Source organism: Tursiops truncatus, chromosome 16 (assembly GCF_011762595.2).
Source record: "Tursiops truncatus isolate mTurTru1 chromosome 16, mTurTru1.mat.Y, whole genome shotgun sequence".
Lineage (NCBI taxonomy): Eukaryota > Metazoa > Chordata > Mammalia > Artiodactyla > Delphinidae > Tursiops > Tursiops truncatus.
The window spans coordinates 4,579,980-4,605,196 of NC_047049.1; the positions used below are offsets into that span (position 1 = coordinate 4,579,980).

The 25,217-nt window shown below is 47.2% G+C and overlaps 1 protein-coding gene across 1 annotated transcript; it reads right to left on the minus strand.

Moving 5' to 3' along the window:
• Positions 1–16,765: 16,765 nt before the first annotated feature.
• Positions 16,766–18,430, minus strand: FOXI2 (forkhead box I2). Its single transcript, XM_019939620.2, has 2 exons — positions 17,932–18,430; positions 16,766–17,208 (listed from the first exon to the last, which is right to left on the minus strand). The coding sequence occupies exons 1-2, from the start codon at positions 18,428–18,430 to the stop codon at positions 16,766–16,768; spliced, it is 942 nt and encodes a 313-aa protein (XP_019795179.2).
• Positions 18,431–25,217: the final 6,787 nt, after the last annotated feature.

Sequence of the window (25,217 nt, forward strand, 5' to 3'; positions counted from 1 at the left end):
CTCTTCTTCTCTTGCTTCCAAGTCTTTGTGCTTTCCTGCTGCCCAGAATACTTTTATATTCTTGTTCAGCGTTTTATTTAAACAAAAGTATATGTCACCGTGAAACACAGGCAAAAGGCTTGAAAAACAATCTCAGGGACCTAAATTTCTTTTGTTTGTTAGTGGGCTGTGCTGAAAATTCTCTCTCTCTGTAAGAGAAAATAGACAAGGACACAGAATATTTATTACTCAGTGGGCTAAACGCAGAAAGCTGTTTATCTGGCTAATCAGGTTGACGCCATGGACTTAAGTAAGAATAGACTTGACTGTCCTTTGTTTTTTACCATTAATTAGAGATTCTCTTCTATGTTCCTTGACATTCAATGTACGGAAGGAATGACTCCCTGAAATGTCAAATTATTTTACTGCAGAGCCTGTTTTAATTTCTTAGGAATATAACCTTTCAAGCAAAGGCTTATGTTAACTCTGAAGTTGGTAAAACATGTTCTAGAAAAACAGTATGAAGTCATGAAAGTGTTTGCTCCAGGATAACAGGATATATAGCAATAGCTCATCAAAGATGCCTGTGATTATTGGATTACATTGGAAGTAAACACACTTGGCTTTTATCTCTTCTCCCTTTGTTACTCTGAAAATGGGACTGTACCCTGGGAACTTGCTGGCAAGGAAAAAATGCACCCATCCCCAGCTACCTGTATTTAAAATGTCTCTGGAAGTTTCTGATGCAAACGTACCAGAATGCTGTCTTGCTTCCATCCCCTAAATACTGTGTCAGAACAGTTTTCTGAAGTTTCCAACTGTCACTCCCAGAATGTGAAGCTCTATCTGTGCCCGTCTGCTGATGGGTGATAAAGAGCACCTCTCCCAGACAGCACAGCCCACGTGCCTTCAACTATGAAAACACATTCCTCAAGCAAACGTTTTCTGACCACCTACTGTGTGCCAGGCTGCATTCCTACCAGGGCTCCAGGCTTTGCAAGCCACACACAGTCTCTGTCACATATTCTTCTTTGTTTGTTTGGCTTTGCTTCTGACGCTCTAGAAACTTAAAAGCCATTCCTAGCTCAGAGCCACACAAAAACAGGCAGTGGACTGGATTTGTCCTGGTGATATTTCAAGGTGATCTTGTGATGAAAAATGCAAACACGGCCCCACCCTCAAAGAGTGATGGAGAATGGTGAGTCGTCTATGAGTGGAAGTAAGAGGGTTGTGAAAACAAAGACTCAAAGGCCAAACCCAGAGAGGCTTCCTGGAGGAGGGACACCACCTGTGCAGGGAGGATAGGGGTTGTGAGGATGACTGCAGTGGGCACACTGGGAGGAGGACTGGGGCTGAAAAAGCTGTTTGTGCAAAGTTGGTGAGGCAGGAGAGAAAAGGAAAGAGAAAGGCTGCACTCAATAGCCTGAGGGTGTCAGTGTGGCCTAAGGAGCCTTGCAGGGTGTTCAGCCGCGTGGGTTTAAAAGGAAGAAGGAGCTACTGAAAAGTGTGAGGCCAGGAGGCCAGGAGTCATCAGCCTAGGGCTGCAGAAGTGGGTGGATGGAGGGAGCCCCAGGGAATGTGGTCCAGAGGGAGGCGGTGGAGGAATGCAGGCGAGAGAGGATGGAGCGTGGACTGACCTTGGAGCTTGCCAGCCCCTCTTAGGCCAGTTAGAGGCCAGAGAAAATGACTAGGAGGTGAGCCTAAGCCCTCTCCTTATAGGAGAATTGCTTGGAGAGTGGAGAGAGGGGCTTTGAGATCAGCCTGGGACCCTTCCCACAGCCCGTGGGACCTTCCAGAGACGAATCAATCTTCCACGCTCCCCTATTGCCACAGTGATGGAAAGCGAGGTTCTGCTAACAGACAAAAAGGTGCCCAAACCCTTGTCCTGTGTTTACTGAGAGTACATCAATGTGCCCCAAACCTGGATCTTAGGGGCCTGAAGAGTAATCAGCCTACTCGGTCTACCGGGATTTGACTGTCCGGTTAGGGAGACAGATAGGCAATGTGACCACAACGCAAGAAAGAACAAGATGCGGCAAATGAATGTTTAGAGATGCGTGGGATTCTGCTTATTTTTCCCAAGTTGTATTATTGGTTAATACAACAATCCACTGTTTTCTCAGTGTATTTCTCTGAGGCCATGATAATAAGAGTGTCAAGTGGGCAAAGGCAAACCTAGAAATCAGCCAGCTAAACTCTAGGCCAGGATGAAGAGAAAAGTCAGTGATAAGCGCAGATCTTTCCATTTTATAATAGCAAAGCATTGTTTCTGTGCAAGAAAATCCCATTTTCAATTAAAAATTTCAATTTTCATATTGGTGCTTAGTGCGGGAGCTAATAATTTTTGCTTGCGGTATACTGCCAACTTCTGACAGCAAGAGGTAAATAAGGGATGCATGTTCTCAAAAAAAAAAAGTCACATTTTTTTTTAGTGGGGATAAAAAGATACAAATAATCATGCCTTAGGGTGTGCTATGGTCTGAATGTCTGTGTCTCCCCCATTATTTATATGTTGAAATCCTACTGCCCAAAGCAAGGGTAGTAGGAGGTGGGGCCTTTAGGAGGTGCTTAGGTCATTGAGGGTAAAACCCTTAGTGAATGGGACCGGTTCTCTTATAAGAGACCCCACAGAGCTCCCTGGCCCGCCCCTCCTGCATGGAAGGTTATCAGGAAGTGGGTCTTCACCAGATACTGAATCTGCTGGCACCCTGTCCTTGGACTTCAAGCTTCCAGAACTCTGAGACAGAAATTTCTGTTGTTTATAAGCTACCCTGTGTGTGGTATTTTGTGCTAGCAGCTGAAATGGACTGAGACAGAGTGTCAGATGTCACAGAAAGTGTGTGTGAGTGTGTGTGTGGGGGGGTAAACGTGGATAGGGAGCTGATTCATTCTGTCTGGGAACTGAGGTAAGATCTTTAAGGAGTATTCGGGTTGTGGTGGGAGATGGGGAGAGAGAAGGGGCACTTGGCGGGGTCGAGGGGCTGGCCCTGGCATACTCGGTGGGGATGAGAGAGAGGAGTTATGGTGGAAGAGAATGGAAATGATGTAGGGCCAGATGGTAAAGGACCTTGAGATAAGGTCCAAATGATAAGGAATTTGGACTTTATCTGACACTCATGGTATTTTAAGTATGGTGGTACCATAGGCAAAGGATTGGAGACCATTGAAGTCAGGAGACCATTGGAACACCCTAAACAGAGATGGTAGAAACCTAAGCCAAAGTTGTGGCAGTAAGGATGGAGAGAAAGCCTCTGAGTTAAGAGTTATCTAAGAATGAGGTTTATTGATGAAATAGAGGGATGTGGGGTGGGCGTGGTCTGGTGTCTCAATGGACCATGGTGAATACAAGGATAGCAGTTGGCTTGGTGGGGAGGCACCGAGGTCCAGATTGGCAACGTGGAATTTGAAAGGCTGATGTGACATCCTCCTAATAGCTGGAGATGTGGGTCTGTGATTGAAGGGAGAAGGTGAGGCTGGAAATGACTTAGGACTCCACAGCCATCTGGGCATCAGTCAGCTCAACAAAGCAGGGATTTTTGTTTCTTGTGTTCACCACCTCATTACCAGGCACATAGTAGACATTCAATAATCTTTGAAAAAGGTATGAAGAGGGCTTCTAATTTCAGCTCTGACATGTAAAGGGCTTATAAGTCATCACTCCCATCTTCACAACAAGAAAAAGCTGAACAAACTGAAGACCAATGACTTCTCGAAACCATCAGAGAACAAACTGTCACCCTAAGATCTAGAAAGAAAGGCAAACCTAGAGTCCCAGCCGAGATCTGCTTACCTGGAACAGAAGCTCCTGGAGCTATAAACTGTTAGACACACTTACAGGGGGAATTTGATAAATTGCTCAAGGCTGAATGCAGACAAGAGTGAGAGTGAAAAGCCCTCAGGGGATCACAGTCTTAGGGTTCCCCTAGACTTTCCTGGGTTTTGTTTACAGGGATCCCTCTAAGTTATCATGCTAAGGAGCCAAGAAAACCCCTTGGAAGTCAGGAAAAGGGAAAGGATATAACCATTGGGAAATACACCCAGAGTGTTCTCCATAACAAAAGCCTACTTTTCAGGGAAAAAGGAATTTTACCAAAGCCTTGCCTCCCTTGGGGAAGAACATTTCTCTGACTCTAGCACCCTCTGGTATTCTTGCCCAAGGAAAGTGAGGGGGCACTAAGAAACACCTGTGAAGGTCACAGCCCAAGGACACAGACACACTCAGAGACTGAGATGGAATCACAAAGTAACAGAATGCTTCCCCTCCCCCACACAGTGGATTAGACATGAAAGAACGACAAGCTGCAGGTTTCTAAGGAAGAGGACTTCAGGAAGCCCAAAACCAACAGGAGAGACAAAAACAAGGACAATAGAGAAATGTGAAGCTTCTGGCACCTACTGCAAATATTAAACGCAGCCCAACCTCTAGCCAGATTAACACACAGCCTCACAATAAAGGTCAATTTACCCAATCCATCATGTTTAGCTTTCTGCAAAAAATGACCAGGCATGCTAAAAGGCAAGAAAAAACACAGTCTGAGGAGACAAAGCAAGCAACAGAACTTGTCTCAAATATGACACAGATGTTGGAATTATCAGATAGGTGATTTAAAATAGTTATGAATAATATGTTAAGGACTTTAATGAAAAATATAGACAACATGCAAAAACAGATGGGTAGGGACTTCCCTGGTGGCACAGTGGTTAAGAATCCATCTGCTAATGCAGGGGACATGGGTTCAAGCCTTGGTCCGGGAAGATCCCACATGCTGCAGAGCAACTAAGCCCATGTGTCACAACTACTGAGCCGGATCTCTAGAGCCTGCGAGCCACAACTACTGAGCCCACGTGCCACACTGTTGAAGCCCGTGTGCCTAGAGCCCATGCTCTGCAACAAGAGAAGCCACTGCAATGAGAAGCCCAAGCACAGCAATGAAGAGTAGCCCCTGCTCGCTGCAACCAGAGAAAGCCTGCATGCAGCAACAAAGACCCAACGCAGCCAAAAATAAAATAAATTAAAAAAATAATAATAATAATAAAAAGATGGGTAATGGAAGCAAAGTGATGAAAACCAAGAAAAAATTCAAAGGAAATGCTGGAAATCAAAAACACTACAACAGAAATGAAGAATGTCTTTGATTGGCTCATCAGTAGACTGGCCATGGAAAGACTCAGTGAACGTAAAGATAAATCAGTAGAAAATTTCCAAACTGAAACCCACAGAGGTAAAATAATTAAAACACAACAAAATAATACAGAACATCCAAGAATTGCAAAATATATAACACACAAGTAATTGAAATACCAGAGAAGAAGAAAGATAGAAAAGGGCAGAAGAAATATTTGAAGTAATAATGGCTGAAAATTTTCCAAAATTAATGACAGACACCAAACCACAGATTTGGGAAGCTCAGAGGATACCAAGTAGGATAATTACCCAAAAATCTCCCATCTAGACATATCTTATTCAAACTGCAAAAAATAAACAAAGAAAAAGAGATAATATTAAAAGACACCAAAGCAAAAAAAACCACCATACAGTTATTATTGAAATATAAAGATGTCTGCTACCTTTTCCACAGTACATTAGCATGGTTGACTGAGTTGAGAAACAGAATCTATGCATAACTCTGCCATTAACTGGAAGACCTACTTTGAACAAATTATTTGACCTTTTTCAATCTTCATTTATGTTATTATGGCTGGAAGCAGATTTAATTCCACGTATGAACTCTGAGAGACAGGCAATGGCCTCCTGAAGGACAAAAATGAGAAAGATTCTGAAGGTAACTGAAGATGGAGTGGATAAGAATCCAGTGATTGATTATTAATGTCTGCCCTGAGAGTAAGGAATGGAGAGAAAAATACAATGTTATTAGCCATCCCTGGAATAATGATCTCAAATTGTCATTCTAGCTCTAAAAGGCTTGAATTTTAAAATACTTTTTAAACCAATACAACTTCAAGGTTTTAGTTGGAAACAAGTATTTGAAGATACTCATCACAGGTTTTTATTTTTTAGGTGGTGCCTCGAAGCTTCTGACCCTCTGCTTGATATCAGAATTGAGACCTGAGTAAGGAACCTGTCCCTACTTTCATCTGGAACCTTGGTGATGGTCCCCAAAACGTTTAGGGACATTTAGTCTTCTCCTTTTGTTGTTCACCACTATATTCTTCTGCATCTTCTCTTCTTAAGACTCCCTTTCTCTTTCCTTAACTCCTCCTTCACTCCCTCCTTACTTAACTTTTACCTCTCAACAGGTAACTTCACCTTTTGCTTCCCAGAGAAAGTAGAGCCTCACGTGGAATCTCCCCCTCCTCTCCATGTGGTAACTGCAATCTTTCTTACCTCCTTCCCTCCAGTCACAAAGGAGCATTTCAGGGGTAAGAGGGTGGTAGGGGCTGAAGATGCCCATTTTTCCTGATAATGGCTTACTGATTCCTTTTTCTTTTCTTCTTGATTTGTCTTTCTAAATTTTGCCTGCTTTATTCATTTTTTGAAGAAACAATGCCTGATTTTTTTGATTGTCTATATTGTTTTGTCTTCCATTTCACTCATCTATTTTTATAGTTACAATTTCCTTCCTTTTTCTTTTTAAACCATTTATGTCTTCTAGTTATTTGTATTGAACACAAAACTCAATAATTTTTTTTGTGTGTGTGTGGTACGCAGGCCTCTCATTGCTGTGGCCTCTCCCGTTGCGGAGCACAGGCTCCGGACGCGCAGGCTCAGCGGCCATGGCTCATGGGCCTAGCTTCTCTGCAGCATGTGGGATCTTCCTGGACCGGGGCACGAACCTGTGTCCCCTGCATTGGCAGGCAGACTCTCAACCACTGCGCCACCAGGGAAGCCCCTCAATTATTTTTTATATCCTTTGTTTTTCCTAAATACATTGATTAAATAAATGTAATGCTAAATGTTTCCCTCTAACAGCCATCTTTTAAGCACTTTTACAATTGTTCATTTCAATTCTCTCTTTACCCCATGACATGTTTAAGAATTTAAAGAATTTATTTTGGTATCCAGACATTTTTAATGATCTTTTATTGCACTGTAGTCAGAAAACATGGTCTATGTGACAAAGCCCTTCCATCATTGTTGAGATTTACCTTTGTGATCTAGTCTGTGGTTACTTTACAAAATAAAAACTGTAAGAAATATGTATTAATATCATTTTAGCATATGGTTCTAACTATCTCTTTTATATCAAGTTGGGCAATTTTGATATTCAAGTCCACAGCATTACTGATTTTTTTTTTTTTTATCTGCTTGATGTAGATAGAAGTGGGTTCAAATCCCCTACTCTGTGGGTTTGTTAAATGAGTGTCTTTCTGTCAGCTTTTCTTTACTGAATTGTGAGAAAATACTGTTGGTTATATATATTCTTTATATCTTCTTGATGGTCAATTTCTTTTATTATTGTGTATTTTTCTTCTTTTTTCATATCCATGTATGTTCACTTAAATTTTATTTTTTATTAGTGTTGCTATACCAGCTTTCTTTTTGTTAGAATGACCTACTTCTTTTTATATCTCTTCACTTTCAATTTTCCTTGAGGTTTAATTCCAGGTATATTTCTTATCAGCAGCTTATAGTTAGATTAAAAATACATAAATCCAATCCTCTGATTTTATTAGAGCAGTTTATCATTTACATTTATTATGATTAATTATGCATTTGGGCTAATTTCTACCATCTTATTTTGCATTTACTCTTAACTATTTTTTCCCACTCGCCTTTCTATCCTCTGATAAATGTTGACAACTTTTTTCTGTAAAGGGCAGATGGTAAACATTTTAAGCTTTGTGGACCAAGGGTCAAAATTGAGGATATTTTGTGATACTTATATAACAAGAGAGAAAAAAGAGATTTCCACAAAATCTTTATTGATGACATTCAACTTATAATACATAATTACAATAGTACAACATTGAGGACAAAAGCTAATAGTCTTAAACAAGTTTACTTTTTCTGGATATTTTCTGAGCTCATTTCTTCAACTGCTGCTCTCAAACCTGATTTAATGAACACATCATGAATAAACAGTTTTTCTTACCCAGAACCTTACTTTGTCTGGTTGCAACTTCATTTTCATTTCCTAATTTTTGTGGAGAAATTCTGCTGTGGTGAGATAGCTTGTTTAGAAAATAGACAGTTATTTTCTAATTTTTCTGACCATCACTGGCCTGAATGGAAAGGGAAGGCTTAGTCTGGTAATGGTGATTAAAGTGTATTCTTTAGCACATGTATGGTGTCATTGCCTGATAAACACAGTGCCTGGCCATCTAACTCCATGATAGAATAATCCACCTTCTACTGTGTCTTAAAATTGCAACATTTGAAGTCCATTTTTTTTTCTTTTCTTGTTTTGATATAATGGGTATGCATTGGTAATATAAAAAAAGGCTTGGAACAGCCACATACATGGTCCTTAAGATGCAGGGCTGTATCTGTCACTGGGATCTGCGGTGTGTGTAGCCGTAAGAGCCACATTATTCTCTAATGCAGCTGTGGTCTCTGATGCAGCGCCAGAGCAGCTGTGGACAGCATAGCACTGCATGTGCAGGCTGTGTTCAGTACATCTATATTTGCAGGCGTTGAAATTTTAATTTCATGTAATTTTTACATGTCACGAAATAGTCTTCTCTTATGTTCTCTTTAAACCATTAAACAATGTGAAAGCACTCTTAGTTTGTGGGTCATACAGAAACAGGTGGTGGGCCAGATATGATCATTTGGAATTTCCTGGCTGTAATTTTTTGTGCCTTCTTTTCAGTTTGGAACCTATAGATTGTATTTCTGTTCATTTAAAGATTGCCCTTGGGGCTTCCCTGGTGGCGCAGTGGTTGAGAGTCCGCCTGCCGATGCAGGGGACACGGGTTCGTGCCCCGGTCCGGGAAGATCCCACATGCCGCGGAGCGGCTGGGCCCGTGAGCCATGGCCGCTGAGCCTGCGCGTCCGGAGCCTGTGCTCCACAACGGGGGAGGCCACAACAGTGAGAGGCCCGCGTACAGCAAAAAAAAAAAAAAAAAAAAAAAAAAAAAAAAGATTGCCCTTAATTTTTAAAATTATAGCACTGAATTCTATGTTATAATAAATAACAGTCGTGTGCTATTTTTTAAAATCATACGCATTGAATTATGTTTTTTTATATAATAAAGTCCAAAGTTAGTGATGTTTTCATGTTTCCGTCCTGTGTCTGAGCTTTCCTGGGAATGCGACACAATGGATTATCATCTCTAGAGCAGCATTTGAGGACAGAGAATGCGGTGTTTCTCTGCCGCTCCCCGCGCCCCCCCCCCATTAGTTACAGGAAAGGCAGTGCGGAAAGTAGGAACACCAGTGACTTTGGAGTCAGACTACTTTAGCTTTAATCCTTGGTCCCCACTGCCCTACCCACCTTGGGTGAGTCACTTAACCTCTTTGAGCCTAATTTTCTCGTTTGTAAAGCTAAGTTAATACCACCTTCCTTGCCTAGTAGCTTTTAGTAGCAGTCACGTCTTTAAAGCCCCTGCTGACAGTGAGCGCTCAGTACCAGGGCATCATCCTTGATGACCCAGGCCTGCCCAGTGCCTCTTAGCGAGATTCCTTTCAACTGCAGGGATCTGTGTTCCTACAATCGAAACCCCAACTCTGCAACTTTGCTCTCTCTTGACACTGTCACTCACTCTGTAGCATGTTTGAAGACTTTGATTCGATTATCTCTAAACTGAACATCTCCACAAAGCCCGCAGCATCGTGTCTGGGTTTATGAAAGCCTGTTCCAGTGGATGGTGAACAGGGCATGCGTCTCAGCATCGGCTCTTGTCATTCTACACCCAGTTATGCTAAAAGTCTTTTTTACTGTGGATGCCCCAAAGGGAGCCATGGGGTTGCTGTATAAAGGAGCCCAGGTGAAATCTGAGCCGGAGAGGGGTTCCTCCTGAGAAGTCAGAAGAATTCAGAAACATCCATCTTACTAGTTACTTGAAACTACGTGACTTTTTCCTTTCATAAATCTCATTTTAATTTTGTGCCCGCCATGAATGCATTAATATGATATGTGTACTAACAGACTTACGCATTCAAACCCAGAAAATGAAGAAGCATTCCTGCCAGGGATGAAAAGAATTCTTGCTAATGAAGAAATATTATTATTGTAGATTCTTATATATATTACGTTTCTTACATATCTTTTATGTATTATGTATCCTAACTAGGGTGTTGTAGAAAAATGAAAGCAATAATGAATGGAAAAACAAGTTTAAGGGCAATATAGCTCTTAAGAATTGCATTACAAATGAGTCTTTAAAAGTTTTCTTCTTTCCTTCCCTTATAATTTCTTTCTTACATTGCATGTAAGTAGCATGCAAGGTTTAAGTAATATGCCAAATTCCTTTTAATTTGCCTCAATTAAAATATATGATGTGATTTATTCTTCTTAACAGAAATTTTTAAATAATAAGTCAAACAAACCAAAGTACATAAAGCAGCAAGACCATCCTGTTCCACTCGGGATTCCCAAAGAGCAAAAAGAATTAAGCTCCAACTTTTCAAGAATCCTGAAACAGAAACCTTTCATTAAAGTATTAATTCTACTTACCCAAGAAAGTCCATCTTCCCCTAAACCGACCTGCCCTTAGGCTTCTAGGACTAAAGTGTTCCCAGCCCAGCAAAGCGAGGTCCAGTCAAAGGGCGTCGTTTGGTTCAGGTGCAGAAGTTAATGTTCCCCTTAGGCAGAGGCAAACCGCCAGTGTGTGCAGGAGTCAGGGGCAGCCACAGGTGATGGATTGCTGAGACAGATCAGGGGCCCCGAGCCAGGCAGACACCTGAACACTTCTAGAAGGTGCAGTCAAAATTACCAATTGTACACGCGCTCTGCCTCTCCCCATCTTTTAGTCCAGGCCCTGTGGGAGGGACACCGAAGCATGACCCAATTCTTGTCCTTAAATTCTTCCAACCTTCTTGGAAGCTGAGCCTCATTCTGGACAAGGATGTAGGTCTGGGGAGAGCAGAGGTGACAGGGAAAGGTATTCTGGAAAAGGCCCAGGCACCACTGGCAAATAAAGGCCCATCCCTCCGATAAACGTGTGTACATAGCTAACCTCTCATCAAGGTGTGGCCATGGAGGTGTCAGCCTGGATTCTCTCTGACGTTGTTGGTATTATTATGATTGCTTTCGCGTTCAAAGTGAGAAACTAACCAGACCTTATTGGCCTCATCTCCCATCACGTCTCTGGCTTTTCCTACACGTAGCTCCACACTCCTCAGCACACAGCAGCCCAGCACAGGGCAGTCTGCCCGACAGTGGTCTCCAAGGCTGTGTCTCATTCATTTTTGTATCTGCAGAGTCCAGCTGAAGCTCTGGCTCTAGACATGGAGGAATCAGGCCTGTCATAGGAGACTAGGGGGCCTATGAAGGGAGGGAGAGTATATGGAAAGCTTAAGGTACAACTCTGCCCACTCACACTCTCATTCATTCATTCATTCATTCACCTGCTACCCTCCCCCCACCCCTACAATATCGTGTCTACAATATGCCTGGCACTGGGGATGTTCCTGTGAAATAAAGCAGGTACCTCCTCCCCACATAGACCCCAGGAGAGGATGGAGGTGGTGACAGCGCCTTCTGGGGGAGGCTGATGAGGCAGCCCATCCAGGAGCTGCAGGAGCAGAGCAGAGGGGCACCTAACTTGGACTTGGATGCCGGGGAAGGATTCCTGAAAAGTGAGATCTCCCTCAGACCTGAAGGATGAAGTGGGAGGCAAGGAAGTCAGGGGCGGGTGGTAGGTAGGTTCTTGGTGACACTGCTCTGAATTCTCTGTGGCCTCTAGGAAACAAGCCACTTAATCTGAGTCTCAATTTCTGCATCAGTAAAATGGGGATAATAATACCTGCCTCCCTGGCTGGTTGTGAGGGCTTAAATAGATGATGTCCATTAAGCATTTAACAGAGTCCTTGTCACCTTGATGTTCAATCAGTGTCAGATGAATGAATGGGTGATTCTTGGGGGTAGAGAAAACCTCAAAGACTCATCAGTTCAGTTAGCTCCATGTTAACGAAGGGATATAACTGATATTTTTTTTTGGTGAAAATCTAATTTAATATACTATTCATTTACCCTCTGCGAACTGAATGAAACTAAGAATATTTCACATTCTTTGTGTCCAGTCCCTGACGGGAGTTTACTGCAGGTGCTGGGCAAGTAGCCTTGAGGAATGTTATTTAGCAAATTTTCCATTAGATTAAAAGAGGAAGAGTTCCCAAAACTTCACCAAACGGATGCAGGGACGCGCCAAAGGCATCCACACCCAGGAACCTCGGGGAAAGGCCAGCTCTGGTCTCTTGTGACCATCAGTTAATAGATCTTCTAATAAGCGGACAGGCTTTATGTTAAAGTTCCTAAGTGATGCTGTGGAGAAGGGAGCAGATCACACTTGCTCCAGGCCAGGGCAGTGTTCAACTCCTGGCCTAAATCGCAATGAAGTTATAGAGCTGAGAAAGCAAACAGACACTTGCGAGTTTTCGGAGTGTAGGAAACACAGCCATGAGGCAATTGTGTGTTTACAAATGAGATGGCTTACGGACTTGATCATAAAGTCATTGCTTTGGAACCAAACAGCCACGGTCCAGCCTGTAACTGCTCCTTGATCTCTGCCTCTCCCACTGGAAGGAGGCTTTGGGAGGGCAGCAACGGCCCGGGGTATTCACTGCTGGGCTGAATACAAAGGCAGGTACAGAGCTGACGCTCGAAAGATTTACTGAACACATCACATTTTATTAGGATGTGCGACTCCACCCCTACTATATTCTATGATAGTTGCACATGTTCCTCTCCATCTGAAGTCAAATTCTGAATGCAAATGTGGTACTCTTTTTCTTTCTTTCTTTTTTTTTTTTTTTGGCTGCTTTGGTCTTTGTTGCTGCGTGTGGGCTTTCTCTAGTTGCGGTGAGCAGGGGCTACTCTTTGTTGCGGCGCATGGGCTTCTCATTGCGGTGGCTTTTCTTGTTGCAGAGCACGGGCTTTAGGCGCGTGGGCTTCAGTAGTTATGGCTCGCAGGCTCTAGAGTGCAGGCTCAGTAGTTGTGGTGCACGGGCTTAGCTGCTCTGCGGCATGTGGGATCTTCCCGGACCAGGGCTCGAACCCGCGTCCCCTGCATTGGCAGGCAGATTCTTAACCACTGAGCCACCGGGGAAGTCAGCAAATGTGATATTCTCACAGTATTGTTTGAAAATACTATGCCTTTGAGTATCATGGGTTTGTGCAGTTATCTATGGCTTTTTTCTTGAGGATCCTGGTCAAGACATGGCTCAATGATGTGTGTGCGTGCATGCACACGCGAGCAAACAGATATGTACACGTGAAGGTGCATTTCTGAGTGTGAGCCATAGAAAGGTTGCGTGTCTATCAGAAGCCCTTTTAGTTCTCATTAGATGAGCTTCTGGAGATCACTTAACCCTTTGACTCAGCTTTTCTATCTGCAAAATCACAATGAGCTTCAGTCTCCCGTTTCACTGAAGGGTTACAATAATTACTGTAAGGTTATTTCCCTGAATAAAAAAATGCCACTTGGTTACAATGGATACACTCAGGAAATTAAAGATTAAAAGTTGAACATGAATAGCCCAAGGCGGAATTGTCAAAATGCAAAACTTGCGTTCATCATAGGTGGACATACTCAATGTTGAATCCATATGTGAATTCTTACCTTGAAATCCAGTGCTCACTTTTTAAAACTCTAGTTACTACCCTTTAAAAAATACTTTTAACAAATATTTGGGTTTTCAAACACAAATGGTTCTTCTTTGCCTGGGACACCTCTTCACCCCATGACTGCTTCCAGGGGAGGTAATTTCATAATTTACTTTATTTTTATGCTCTTTGGTTTTTCAGTCACCTGAAAATTTCCACTATTATTTGGCAATGGAAAAAATTCCTAAAAACCTGGTATCCTGACAATTTTGTCTTTCTCTTCTGAAGTTGGAAACACATCATTTCTATACTTGAAACTATTCAGTGCCACTGAAATGTTGATTCAAATGAAGAGTTGAGTATTTCAGTGACACTCCATCGTGTGCTTATAACATCTTACCAAGGCACTCCTTTTGTAAAGGTTTGCAGTTAGTTTTAAAACAGCTTGGAATTTTCCTCAAGAGAAAAGCCATAGCTAGCTTACAGCACCTACCCGTGATATGCAAAAGCACAACATTTTGCTATTTCAAAGACCAAAAAGACAGAGAGGTGGAGATGAGACCCTGAGCCCTGGGGAGAGGATTCTTCTGGCCTCGTGGCAGCATTTCCTCCATCTGACCAAAAGAAGCTGGTCCTTCAGTTGCTCATGTGCAGGCTGTCCTAGAAACTAAGGTCAAATTCACTGAGTCCTGGCCCAAAGAAGATATTTAATTATAAACCGATAACAGGCTTCTTTGTTCTTTTTGCTTATTTTGATTTCAGTAGTTTCTTTCCTCTGGGAAAATAGATCTTTGGGCTAATGCAAAGTGGTTCTGAAGCTGACTGCCCCAGGGCCCAGAAACTGCATTTTAGTCTCTCCCCTTCCCTGCCCCTCTGTTACAAAAATACATCCAGACACATAGACTGTCATGGAGAAGGGATGGTTTCTGATTTCCAAATGCCCTGCACTGTCAGAATTACTTTAAATTCTACTTTTCTCATGAAGATTCCATCTATTTGGTTATACCATTACCAATGAATGGCATAAAGTATGAAGGGATGAACCATTTTTAAACATCAAAAACTGATTTTTAGTCAAACAAACTAAAGGTTGAAAGATGTTTTTGAAACTTTCCCCCCCTCTATTTTGTCAGAAAAACCATTGTTGGAAGATAAAAAAAAAAGCAGCTTCGTACCAATTTCTGGCAGTCATGCAGCTATGATACACAATGTTTTTTTTTTGTTTTGTTTTTTTTTTTTTTGCGTTACGCGGGCCTCTCACTGCTGTGACCTCTCCCGTTGCGGAGCACAGGCTCCAGACGCGCAGGCTCAGCGGCCATGGCTCACGGGCCCAGCCGCTCCGCGGCATGTGGGATCCTCCCGGACCGGGGCACGAACCCGCGTCCCCTGCATCGGCAGGCGGACCCTCAACCACTGCGCCACCAGGGAAGCCCCACAATGTTTATATACATATTTATCAGCCAATTTTCTGAAAGCTCTATTAATTGTAAAAGTGTACATTGTACTTTCCCAATGTTGTCAAACTTATTTTTAAAAATTCCTTTACTGCAAGTTTCCTGCAGGTGCAGAGTCTAAACTGAAAATGTTGGAAATAGTGACGGATTCCTCACATGTAGAGAACAGCAAGTGGATTCGAGTTACAGTATGTTGGTGTTTATTTTTTAGCATTTGTTGTTTATTAAATGGGCCTGAGAAAAACTTCTTTCTTTTCGTAAGGTGATGATTTTCTTTTTCTGGTTTTCTTAAATTGTATTACATTTGGGGAGTGTTTTTCCCCAAAAAGATTTTGGGTTGGTTGTAAGTTTGGCTGGGCAACATAGTATCACAACAGAGCCAGGACGCTGCTTGCCTTCCCACAGCCTGGCAGCAGAGAGAGGCGAAGCTGAGCAGTTTGCAACTTTGTGCCTCACCACCCAGGCTCCAAATTCACCGCGACTCCTGGCTTGTTCTAGCCATGCCCGAAGCCCTTCCGCTTCCTCTAAAACTCGCGCCCTGGAGGCACCTGCTCTGCTGGGCTCGCCAAATCCCCTGCCCTCCTCCAAGCTCGCAGGGTCCTCTCCCTGCTCTTCCCCAGGGAAGACGCCTCTCCTGCGCGCCCCCAGCGCAGGGAAGGTTGGTGCGAGGCGACGGCCGCTCCAGGAGGAACCTAATGATCCCGGGCCCCGGCCTCCAGAAGCTCGGGGAGGTCCCGAAGTCAAAATTTTTCCTCCCAGTGGCTGTTGGCTGCAAAGATAACCTTCTGGGTAAATGTTATACAAATTGGGGAGGAGGGTTTACATTTGCACAGAAGGCAGCCGCTCCGCGCAAGGAGTGGGGACTCTGGGGACCAACTTGGGGGATGAGGGGTACGAAGGGAGAGGAAAACAGGAATGGTTTCTCCGGCGTGCGAGTGTGGCTGGGTGGCAAACCTAAACCCACCCTGAGACTCCAGCGCGCTCAGCACGGCTCCGGTGGCCCCCGGAGGCGCCTGCTCCTACGACGGACTCAGGGAGGCAGGCGCTGAGTGGCAGGGAAGGAGCTGGTGTCCCCAGGGCCGCTCATCCGCAGCCCTCCTCCCATCCAGCCCTCAGGAAGTCCCTCGTACTCGCGTCCGGTCCCGACCATCCCAGGTGCCCCTCGCTGGCTGCACATTCCCCCCGACGGTGGGTGGAAGCCGGCCGGCCCCCCGGGGCTGCTCCGGAACCCCGAGGGTCTCCCTGGAGCGCCAAGGAAAGGCCCTGTGCGCTGGGTGAGCCAGGCTGGGAAGGAGGAGAAAATCCTCCCCACAGGGGCCCGGGCGTCCCCACTAGCACGTATGAGAAGGCTCTTTGGGGTGCGCCAGGTTCCTTCACAAAAGCTGGGGTGAGCGCCAGCCTGTGGCCCCTTTAAGGTGGAACCCCCTGGGAGCGTGGGTTCGAGGTCCAGGTCAAGTGGAAGCACAGGGGGAGTGGGGAGCTCCCGCTCACCCCACCTGGATGGTCGCCTGGGTGAGGGGTGCACGACGGGCTGGCTCGGTTCCCTGCATCCCGCCCCGGCGCCCTGCGCTCGCTGAGCTGCCCTGACCCCTGCGGAGCGAACACGTGGGGCTGAGCTCATCTCCTGTGGACACCGCACGCGGGACAATCCCCGGCCTCCCTTCAAACTTCAGTCCCTTCCCGACTGTAGACGAAGTGACCGACGCGGAAGCCGGTGGCCGCCGTCTGATGGCCGGAGGCGAAGCCGAGCGCGGGGCCGGGGGCCTGGGTACCGTGGGCAGCGACCGTCGTGGATCTCCCGAAAGAAAAGTCGCCCGCCAGGCCCCCGGGAAAGGTACCGAGGCCTCCAGCCAGGGCGCCCATGGCCGAGGCGAAACTGGAGAAGCAGGCGGCTGCCTCGGGCGCGGGAGGGGACGACGAGAGCCGCAGGTCCGGGGAGGCGGCGCCCAGGGGCTCCAGCTCCGGCGCCTCGGCTCCTCCCGGGCTCCCGGCACCCGAGGATGCGGCCGCGCTCGCCTCCCCCTTCCTCTTCCTCTTCCTTCGGAAGTTCCCATTGTCGAACATCTTCTCGCAGTTTGGGTCCAGGGTCCAGTAATTGCCTTTACCTGCAGAAGAAGAAAAGGCCCAGATCAGAAAAGCCGGATTTGACTGAAGTGATGTGAGAACGTGAGAAATGGAGGTCAGCTTCACCGGTCCCTCCGTGAGTCCTCACGCCCACCCCAAACCTTGAGGGGGTGCTCTCTACCGGATCAGGCCTCCACAGTCAGACTCGGAAGAATGTGGGCATCCCAGAAAGACCAGGGAAGGGCGACCCCCAGGAAATACAGAGCCTCGCAAAGGTCAAGGCCAGAGAGAAGACCTATGAGGTGCAGAGCCGAACCGGCTCTCCTCTGGCACTCGCTTTGCCAGTGAAGTGGAGCCCACAATGCCAGGCCTCTCTGCAGGCTCCAAGGCTTCCCAAAGCGGCATCTGATTTGTCTTAATCTTCCGGGTGGCCACCGTGTTTCCCATTTTACAGCAAAGGACACAGGCCCAGAGAAGTCACTCCAAAGGTCCCCCAGCAGACTAGCTTCTTCCTTAGCGGGAGCGCGCGAGAATTAGAGACTCCTGTTGCCCTAGACCTCAAGTCAGGGCCGCGGGCTCTGCTGGCGTCCTCGAGCCGTCTGCGGCCAAGTACGTGTCGCTTCCCCACCCTCCTCCCGCCTCGGCACCCTCAGCTGTGCAAAGAGGACCGTGCTGTCCAAGGCCCCCCGTCCCTAGAGTGCCAGGAGGCCAGCTGCGGGAATCCGCGGAGTCCTGGACGGGGCGTGGCGGTGAGCTTCTGTTACCTGGGTCGTCCTCGTCGCGGGGTACCTTCTTGAAGCAGTCGTTGAGCGACAGGTTGTGGCGGATGGAGTTCTGCCAGCCCGCCTTGCTGCGCTGGTAGAAGGGGAAGTTGCCGGCCACGTACTGGTAGATCTGGCTGAGCGTCAGCCTGCGCAGCGGCGCGCTCTGAATGGCCATGGCGATGAGCGCCGAGTACGAGTAGGGCGGCCGCACCAGCCTCAGCAGCTCCTGTTGGCCAGACAGGCTCAGCCACGCGAGGTCGGCGCCCGCCAGGCCGCCCGGGGCCCCGAGGAGCGGGCCAGGGGCCCCGTAGGGGGACGCGGGCGCGGGTCCCGGCGCGTAGGGCGCGGAGCTGAGAGCGGGCGCGTTCAGCCACAGGCGCGGGCCACCACCGCCCGCCACGCCCAGGTCGCCACGCGCGTATCCCGCGGGGTGCGCGGCCGCCCGGGCCTGGCCGTGCGGGGCCGCGCAGGGCCCCGAGCCGTCGCGGTAAGCGGCCATGGCCAGGCGCTCCCGGGTCTGGGCGGGTGGCTCCGAGCCGAAGCTCATGGGCGCCCCAACCAGCGCGGCCGCCAGCAGCTCCCAGTGCGGCCCGCTGGGCCCCGCCCTCCGCCCTTTAAATGCCGTCGGGGCCCGAGCCTCAGGTGAGTGTCGGCGGCGAGCCCCCTCCCCGACAGTTTTAGAGGAGTGTTGTCTCCATCCCCGCCCAGGGGTCAGCTTTCCGCCCCGCCCAGGTCCCGAGGCGCTCTCGACGAGCCGCTCCAGTAATTCCCAGACCCTGTGCTGTCTGCGCCACCTCGAGCCAGAATCTTGGCCACTGTCACCCTGGGTCCCCTGGGATCTCGCCGATCCCAGCCTCGTCAGGCCTTCAGGGCCCCGCAGCCCTGGCTGCCCTGTACCCTGCGGCAGGTACCACGTCTCGCGCAGGCCCCCAAGATTTCGGAGTGGGATCCCCGTCCAGCGCGAGCCCCCCTTGCTCGTCCACCGGGGACTCGCTGTGTCTTTTGGGACACCGAGTGAGCAGCAGAAGGGCCAGTGCGAGCGGCGGAGAAGGCGAGAGGCCCAGGCAGGGTCTGGCCGGTTGCGGACGGTGGCGCTGGAGTCGTCGGGAGCCCCCGCCACAAGCTCAAAGGCAGACCGGACCCCTGTAAGCGCGGAGACGCTGGAAACTCGGGACGCCCCAGTCATCCAGGGAGCCCGAGACCACGCCTGCCCAGTCCACGCGCAGTGGCCTCGGGCACAAGGTGCGGTGGGTGGCAAAACCCTCTGCTGGGTTTCCCTGGCCCCGTGAAAACAGGGACGTCCCTGAGGTGCGCCCGCCACCACCCGGCGGGCCCTGGCTACCCCGGCCTGGGGCCGCGCCCGAGGCTCACGCACGGAGCCGGGAATAGCAGCGCCTCCCAGACTCCGAGCCGGGGCCCCTCGCCCTCGCGCGGAGAAGCGGTGATCAAGGTTCAGAGATAAGGAGACGGGCCCCGACGTTCAGCGCCCGCAGGGTTAGCACCCTTCTGGTAGAAATCGGTCTCGCCCTGGGACCTTCCCAGCATCCCGGGGCTGTGCAGGGTCAAAGCCAATACATCCAATTCCTTTAAAAATCAAACGTTCCAACCCACTTGTCCCACGCCGCCCCCTCCCCGCACTCTTGGAGGTGGGGAGGGGGCAGGAGGGGGCGCGTGGGCGGGGCTAAGGATTAGACGGAGTGAAAGCCCCGGGCTCTGGAAATAAGGGGCCCAGCTGGAGTCAGGCGTGAACGTCGGTGTGGTCTTAGGCCTCTCAGGTTGTGATTTCGAATTTCATGTAAAACAACCAATTTGTGGATCTATTTAACAAGTAGCAGAAGGGAGAGCCCCTCTACTGCCACGTGGGCCTCTCCTCTTAGAAGTAACAGCCCCCTGGGAAGTGGTCTCTGAACTACAGGCAGTTCTGGGGGTTTGTTTGTGCTCTGAGAGGGTAGAGACCAGGGACCCTGGGCTCTCAGACGACGTCAGGAAAGAAACCACCGGAACTGGTTCATGGAAGTTAGCTTCTCAGCCGGCCTGTACCGGCCCTCCCCTCTCGCCTTCCCACAGATTTCCAATTGATGTCAAAAGCTTGTGGGCTGTGAGGATCCCAGGACCTTTCAGAACTCCTCCACCTCGTCCCCCATCACTGCAGGGATAGTTCTGGGGGGAAGGGGGACAGCAGTACTTGGGATGGGAAGCACGCCCCGGTTTTTTCTTGCTTCTGTGACAAACAGCAGCCGTTGTGACCACCTAGAGGGGTGGGATAGGGAGGGTGGGAGAAAGGGAGACGCAAGAGGGAAGAGATATGGGAACATATGTATATGTATAGCTGATTCACTTTGTTATAAAGCAGAAACTAACACACCATTGTAAAGCAATTAGACTCCAATAAAGATGTTAAAAAAAAAAACCCGCAGCCAGAACCATTGGCCTGTCAGTTTAGAGATTTTCAGTATCCTCACCATTTTAAACACACGCTATCTCTGTAGATATGACAAGCTTTTTGGTGATGGCGTCTTAAAGACAGTGTCTTTCCATCAGCAAATATGATTGCAGGCATGACTTGGATGGGTTCATTACCAGCAAACTGGGTATCAGCCCCGCACACACCCCCTCCCCTCCCCTTCCCTCCCCTCCCCTGTCCGTAGTAGTCATACTTAGTTTGCTGAGAGTCAGCAGTTTTCCACACCTGACACTTTGAAATGGCTGCTGGTTAGGGGGCAGCTTTCCAGAAACCACCCTTCATGAGAATGGGACATCACAGAAGCCACACAGCTATGCCTTAACCTGAACTATGGGGGTGATGGAGAAAGAGTGCGATGGGAGACACAGCCGGGTGGGCGGACTTGCCAGCCAGGCCTGAATCCACAAAGACCCGGCCCCGCCTTCCCTTTGTTCCAGCAGCTGCTGTGTGACCTGCAGAGGCCCTTGGAAGAAACCTGCTGCACCTTGTGGGGGGTTTGATTGCCCAAGGCTTCAAATGTAGGAAAACTTGTCTTGGTGGAGTGACACAGTGATCTAGAGGAAGAATCAGTTTTATCTGCACTTACCTGTACTGCATCATAATAAAATCAAAGATATTGAATTCTAAAAAACATCCTGGGTCATCTCTTATAATGTGAAAGAATAAAAACAGATGATAGTCCTTTCCAAATTCCTTTTCATTTTAACAGCCTTTCTTCCTGTTAATATTGTAACTCTTTACTACTTGTGAGTTTCAGGATTTCTAAGAAAATCAGTTGAACCTTCCTGAAATTTCCGTCAGTTTCACCTTACAGAAGTCATTACAACTTGTGCTGTGCAGGAATGTCCATCTTTTAATCACCCTTCCTTGCTTTCTGAGCCCAGTGTGCATCTTCATCTCTACTGTAGTAATTTCCTTATTTTTCAACAGATTGGACTCATAAAATGAGTATCAGGTGATGCAGCGCAGTCATGTGGGGGAAAAATATTTTAACGTTTGAGTCGGTCTTGGGTGGAACTCTGATGAGAATTTTCCAAGAGGAAAAAACAAACCAAACCCCCCCCCAAAACAAACAAAGAAAAAACCTCAGGTGAAGACATAACAAGGGAAAAGCCTATGCCTTTAGAGTCCCCAGCTTCCCCTGGGTCCCTGGCCCTGCCCAGGAGTCCTAAACAGAACTGGTCCCCTCCCTCAAACATCTGACCCATTGCTTCTCCTTCTCAAACCTGACCCACTGCCTACTTTGTGGGTAGGTCTCCCCAACCTTCCTCCATTAGACTCCCAAGGACACCACAGCTGTCTTCCTTCCTCTGGTCACTGTGGGAGAGGTGTCCTTTCTTCACCACGTCAGTCTCTCTCTTTGCTTCTCTTCAGCAGCCCAGTGTCTGGAAGGGTTGCCTCTGTTGGCTGTTGGTGCGTCCTTCTGTCTGGAGAACACACCTGTACGGCCCAGACGGGCCTCCACCCCCACGGCTCCAGTGAACCTGCTCAGGCATAGTCTCTAGCGGCCTCTGTCACTCTAAGTCCAATGGTCGCTGTTACTCCTTTTGCTTGACTCTCAGCAGCTCCTGACACATTTGAGAATCAACACCCCTTTTTCTACCTGCTTTTGAACTCCGTCCTTTGGTTTACCTCCTCTTCTCTGGCTCCTTCTCAGGCTCTGGCTTGGCCTGCCCTCCATTCAGAGTTCTGTTCCAGGCCCTCTCCTCAGTCCTGTGGCTTTAACTACTGACCATAAACTCCCGGTTTCTCAACCTCTTCACTATTGGCATATTGGGCTGGATAATTCTGTGCTGTCCTGTGCACTGTAGAGCGTTTAGCAATATCTCTGGCCTCTACCTGCTAGATGCTGGCAATACCCCTCTGCTGTGACACCAAAGATGTATAAAACATTGCCAACCATTGCCTATAGGGCCAAATCACTCCTGATTGAAAACTTCTGCCTTAACTAATGATTTGGTCATTTTTATCATCCATTTGGATGTCTTCCTCTCCAACTCAACATGCACTGAATTCATTATCTTCCACACATGAGCACTGAGAGCAGCCTCTAGCAGATGAGGGCACTCCCTACCCCCCACAGCCATCGAGGAAGCAGGAACTTCAGTCCTACAACCACAAGGAACTGAATTTTGTCAATAGCAGGAATGACCTTGGAAGAGGACCAAGGTCCAGATGCAGCAACCAACTCCTTGATTTTAGCCTGAGCAGAGAACCTAGCCCTGCCTTGCTTGATATCTGACCTACAGAATGTGAGCTAATAAGTGGGTTTTGTTTTAAGCTGCTAAGTTTGTGGTAATTTGTCACACAGCAGTAGAAAACTTAAAAACACAACCACCAAACCAAACAGGGCCGTGTCACCCCAGTTCAGAAACCCCACCTTTGTGGTCATAAGAAAGTTCCCACTTCTCATGGGGGTTGTGTCTCCCCCAAGAAAGGCCCTGCCCCTGTGCCCTTGCTTCTCACCATCCCCTGTGTGGAACTCCAAGTAAGGCACACCCACTGCTGGTCAAGGCTGATTGGTGGGGTCTAGTTAACTCTTTTAAACATTCAGAATTGGAGAGAACTCAAGGGGGTTTTGGTCTTTGAATGGATCAGTTACAACATCAACAAAAACTGGCCTTGACTTTTGCTGCTCTTCTCTGCCAAATAATGTCCCAAGTTCTGGAATTAGCTATGGATTTCTGGTTGCTTACTCTAGAAGGGGTCAGGTCAGGGGTCACTGTGACCAAGAGCTCAGACCCAGGTGTCAACCGGACTTTGGTTTGAACCCTGTGGAACGTAGGTCAATGACTCCACCGCTGAGTTCCATTTTTTCCCCCACCTGTGAAGTGCTTTGATGTATTAAGTTTCTCAATGAATGCATATCCTGTCTCCTTACCACCCCATGGTAGTTCATAACTGAAATTTACTTCAAACTCTTATCACTGAGAAAAATTACTGAGACAACTTTCAGACTGTGCAGACTGCCAAACCTCTTCTTCAGCAAATGTAGACGGTGAGGGCTGCAGCTGGCGGACGTAGACGGTGAGGGCTTCAGCTGGCGGACGTAGACGGTGAGGGCTGCAGCTGGCGGACGTAGACGGTGAGGGCTGCAGCTGGCGGACGTAGACGGTGAGGGCTGCAGCTGGCGGACGTAGACGGTGAGGGCTGCAGCTGGCGGACGTAGACGGTGAGGGCTTCAGCTGGCAGACGTAGACGGTGAGGGCTTCAGCCAGACAGACTTGGATTCAAACCTTGGCTCTGGTCCCAACCGCCCGAACGGGTAGGCTGCTTAACCTTTCCAAGGCTCAGTTTCTCCTTCTGCAAAGTGGAGCTAGTAGCGCCCAGCTCGTAAGTTATGATGAAGACTAGATGAAATCATGCGTGCCAAACACACAGAAACATTAAGTCCTTACTGATAGTAGGTAACGGTATTTCTTCTCTCTCTCTCATTCAAACATCCATTGGTCTGGAGAATCCAGACCTGATCCTGAGTTCACCGTTTGTCTCCCTACATGTTAAATACACTTTCATACCTAAATATGTTGTCCACATTCTTGACATGAAACTGAGGAAAGGCTTTATTATAATATGTTTTCTCCAAATACGCTCTAGCGTCCTTTACTAGGGAAAATCCTGGCTGTGCTGAACTATGTTTAAACAGACCCCATCTTATTGATTTTAAAGCTGCTTTAAATATTATATGTTTTAACTTTTATTCTAAAAATGATCAAACATTGAATTCAAGTTTGTAAATTGTTGCTGTATTTGCTTCACCTCTGTGTAGCTATGTATTTTGTTACATAAAGTTCTAGTTATGCCCTCTAGTCTTGCCCTCAGTAAAGAAGCCTTTAAAGACAAATGATAAATCTTTTGATTTATAATTATGTTTACCCTTAAACATGCATCAGTCTTTAAAAAAAGACATTCTCCTGTGTAACCACAATATTATAACCACAACTAACAAATTAGCAGTGATTCTTCAATATTATCTATTAACTTTATGTAACTAGATGTAACAGTTACATAAAGTTACATAAAGTTACATAAAGTTCTAGTTATGCCCTCTAGTCTTGCCCTCAGTAAAGAAGCCTTTAAATACAAATGATAAATCTTTTGATTTATAATTATGTTTACCCTTAAACATGCATCAGTCTTTAAAAAAAGACATTCTCCTGTGTAACCACAATATTATAACCACAACTAACAAATTAGCAGTGATTCTTCAATATTATCTAATACACACTTCATACTTAAATTTCTCCAATTTTCCCTAGATAGCTTTTTAGCCTTTTTCTTTTCAAATCAGAATCCAGCGTGCCCACGAGAGCTATCTTGTATTTTTCAGGTACTTTCCGTTTCTTTTATTCTAGAACAGCCCCTACCTCCCGCTCAAATTGAATATTTAAAGGCATTGACTCTTTGAAAACAGCAGTCCCACCATCTAGATGTGTCTGATTGTTTTCTCCTGGTGACGTTTATTACCATATTCCCTGCATTTCCTTTATACTGGAATTTAGCTCTCAAGATCGGTGCAGATTCAGGTTACGTGGTTTTCCTCCATCATATCAGGAGACACACGATGCCAGGTTATGCCTCTCTCACTGACTCTGAGTTTGATCACTGGGCTAAAGGAGTGACATTGAAAAGACAATTAGGAACTAATCCATGGGATGATGCTTGGCTACGATAAGAGTTCTTTGGTGGTCCAGTGGTTAGGACTCAGCACTTTCACTGCCGTGGCCTGGGTTCAAGCCCTGGTCAGGGAACAAAGATCCCGCAAGCTGCCCAGCACGGTTGGGGAAAAAAAAAAAAAAAATCCAACTCCCCCCACGTAACG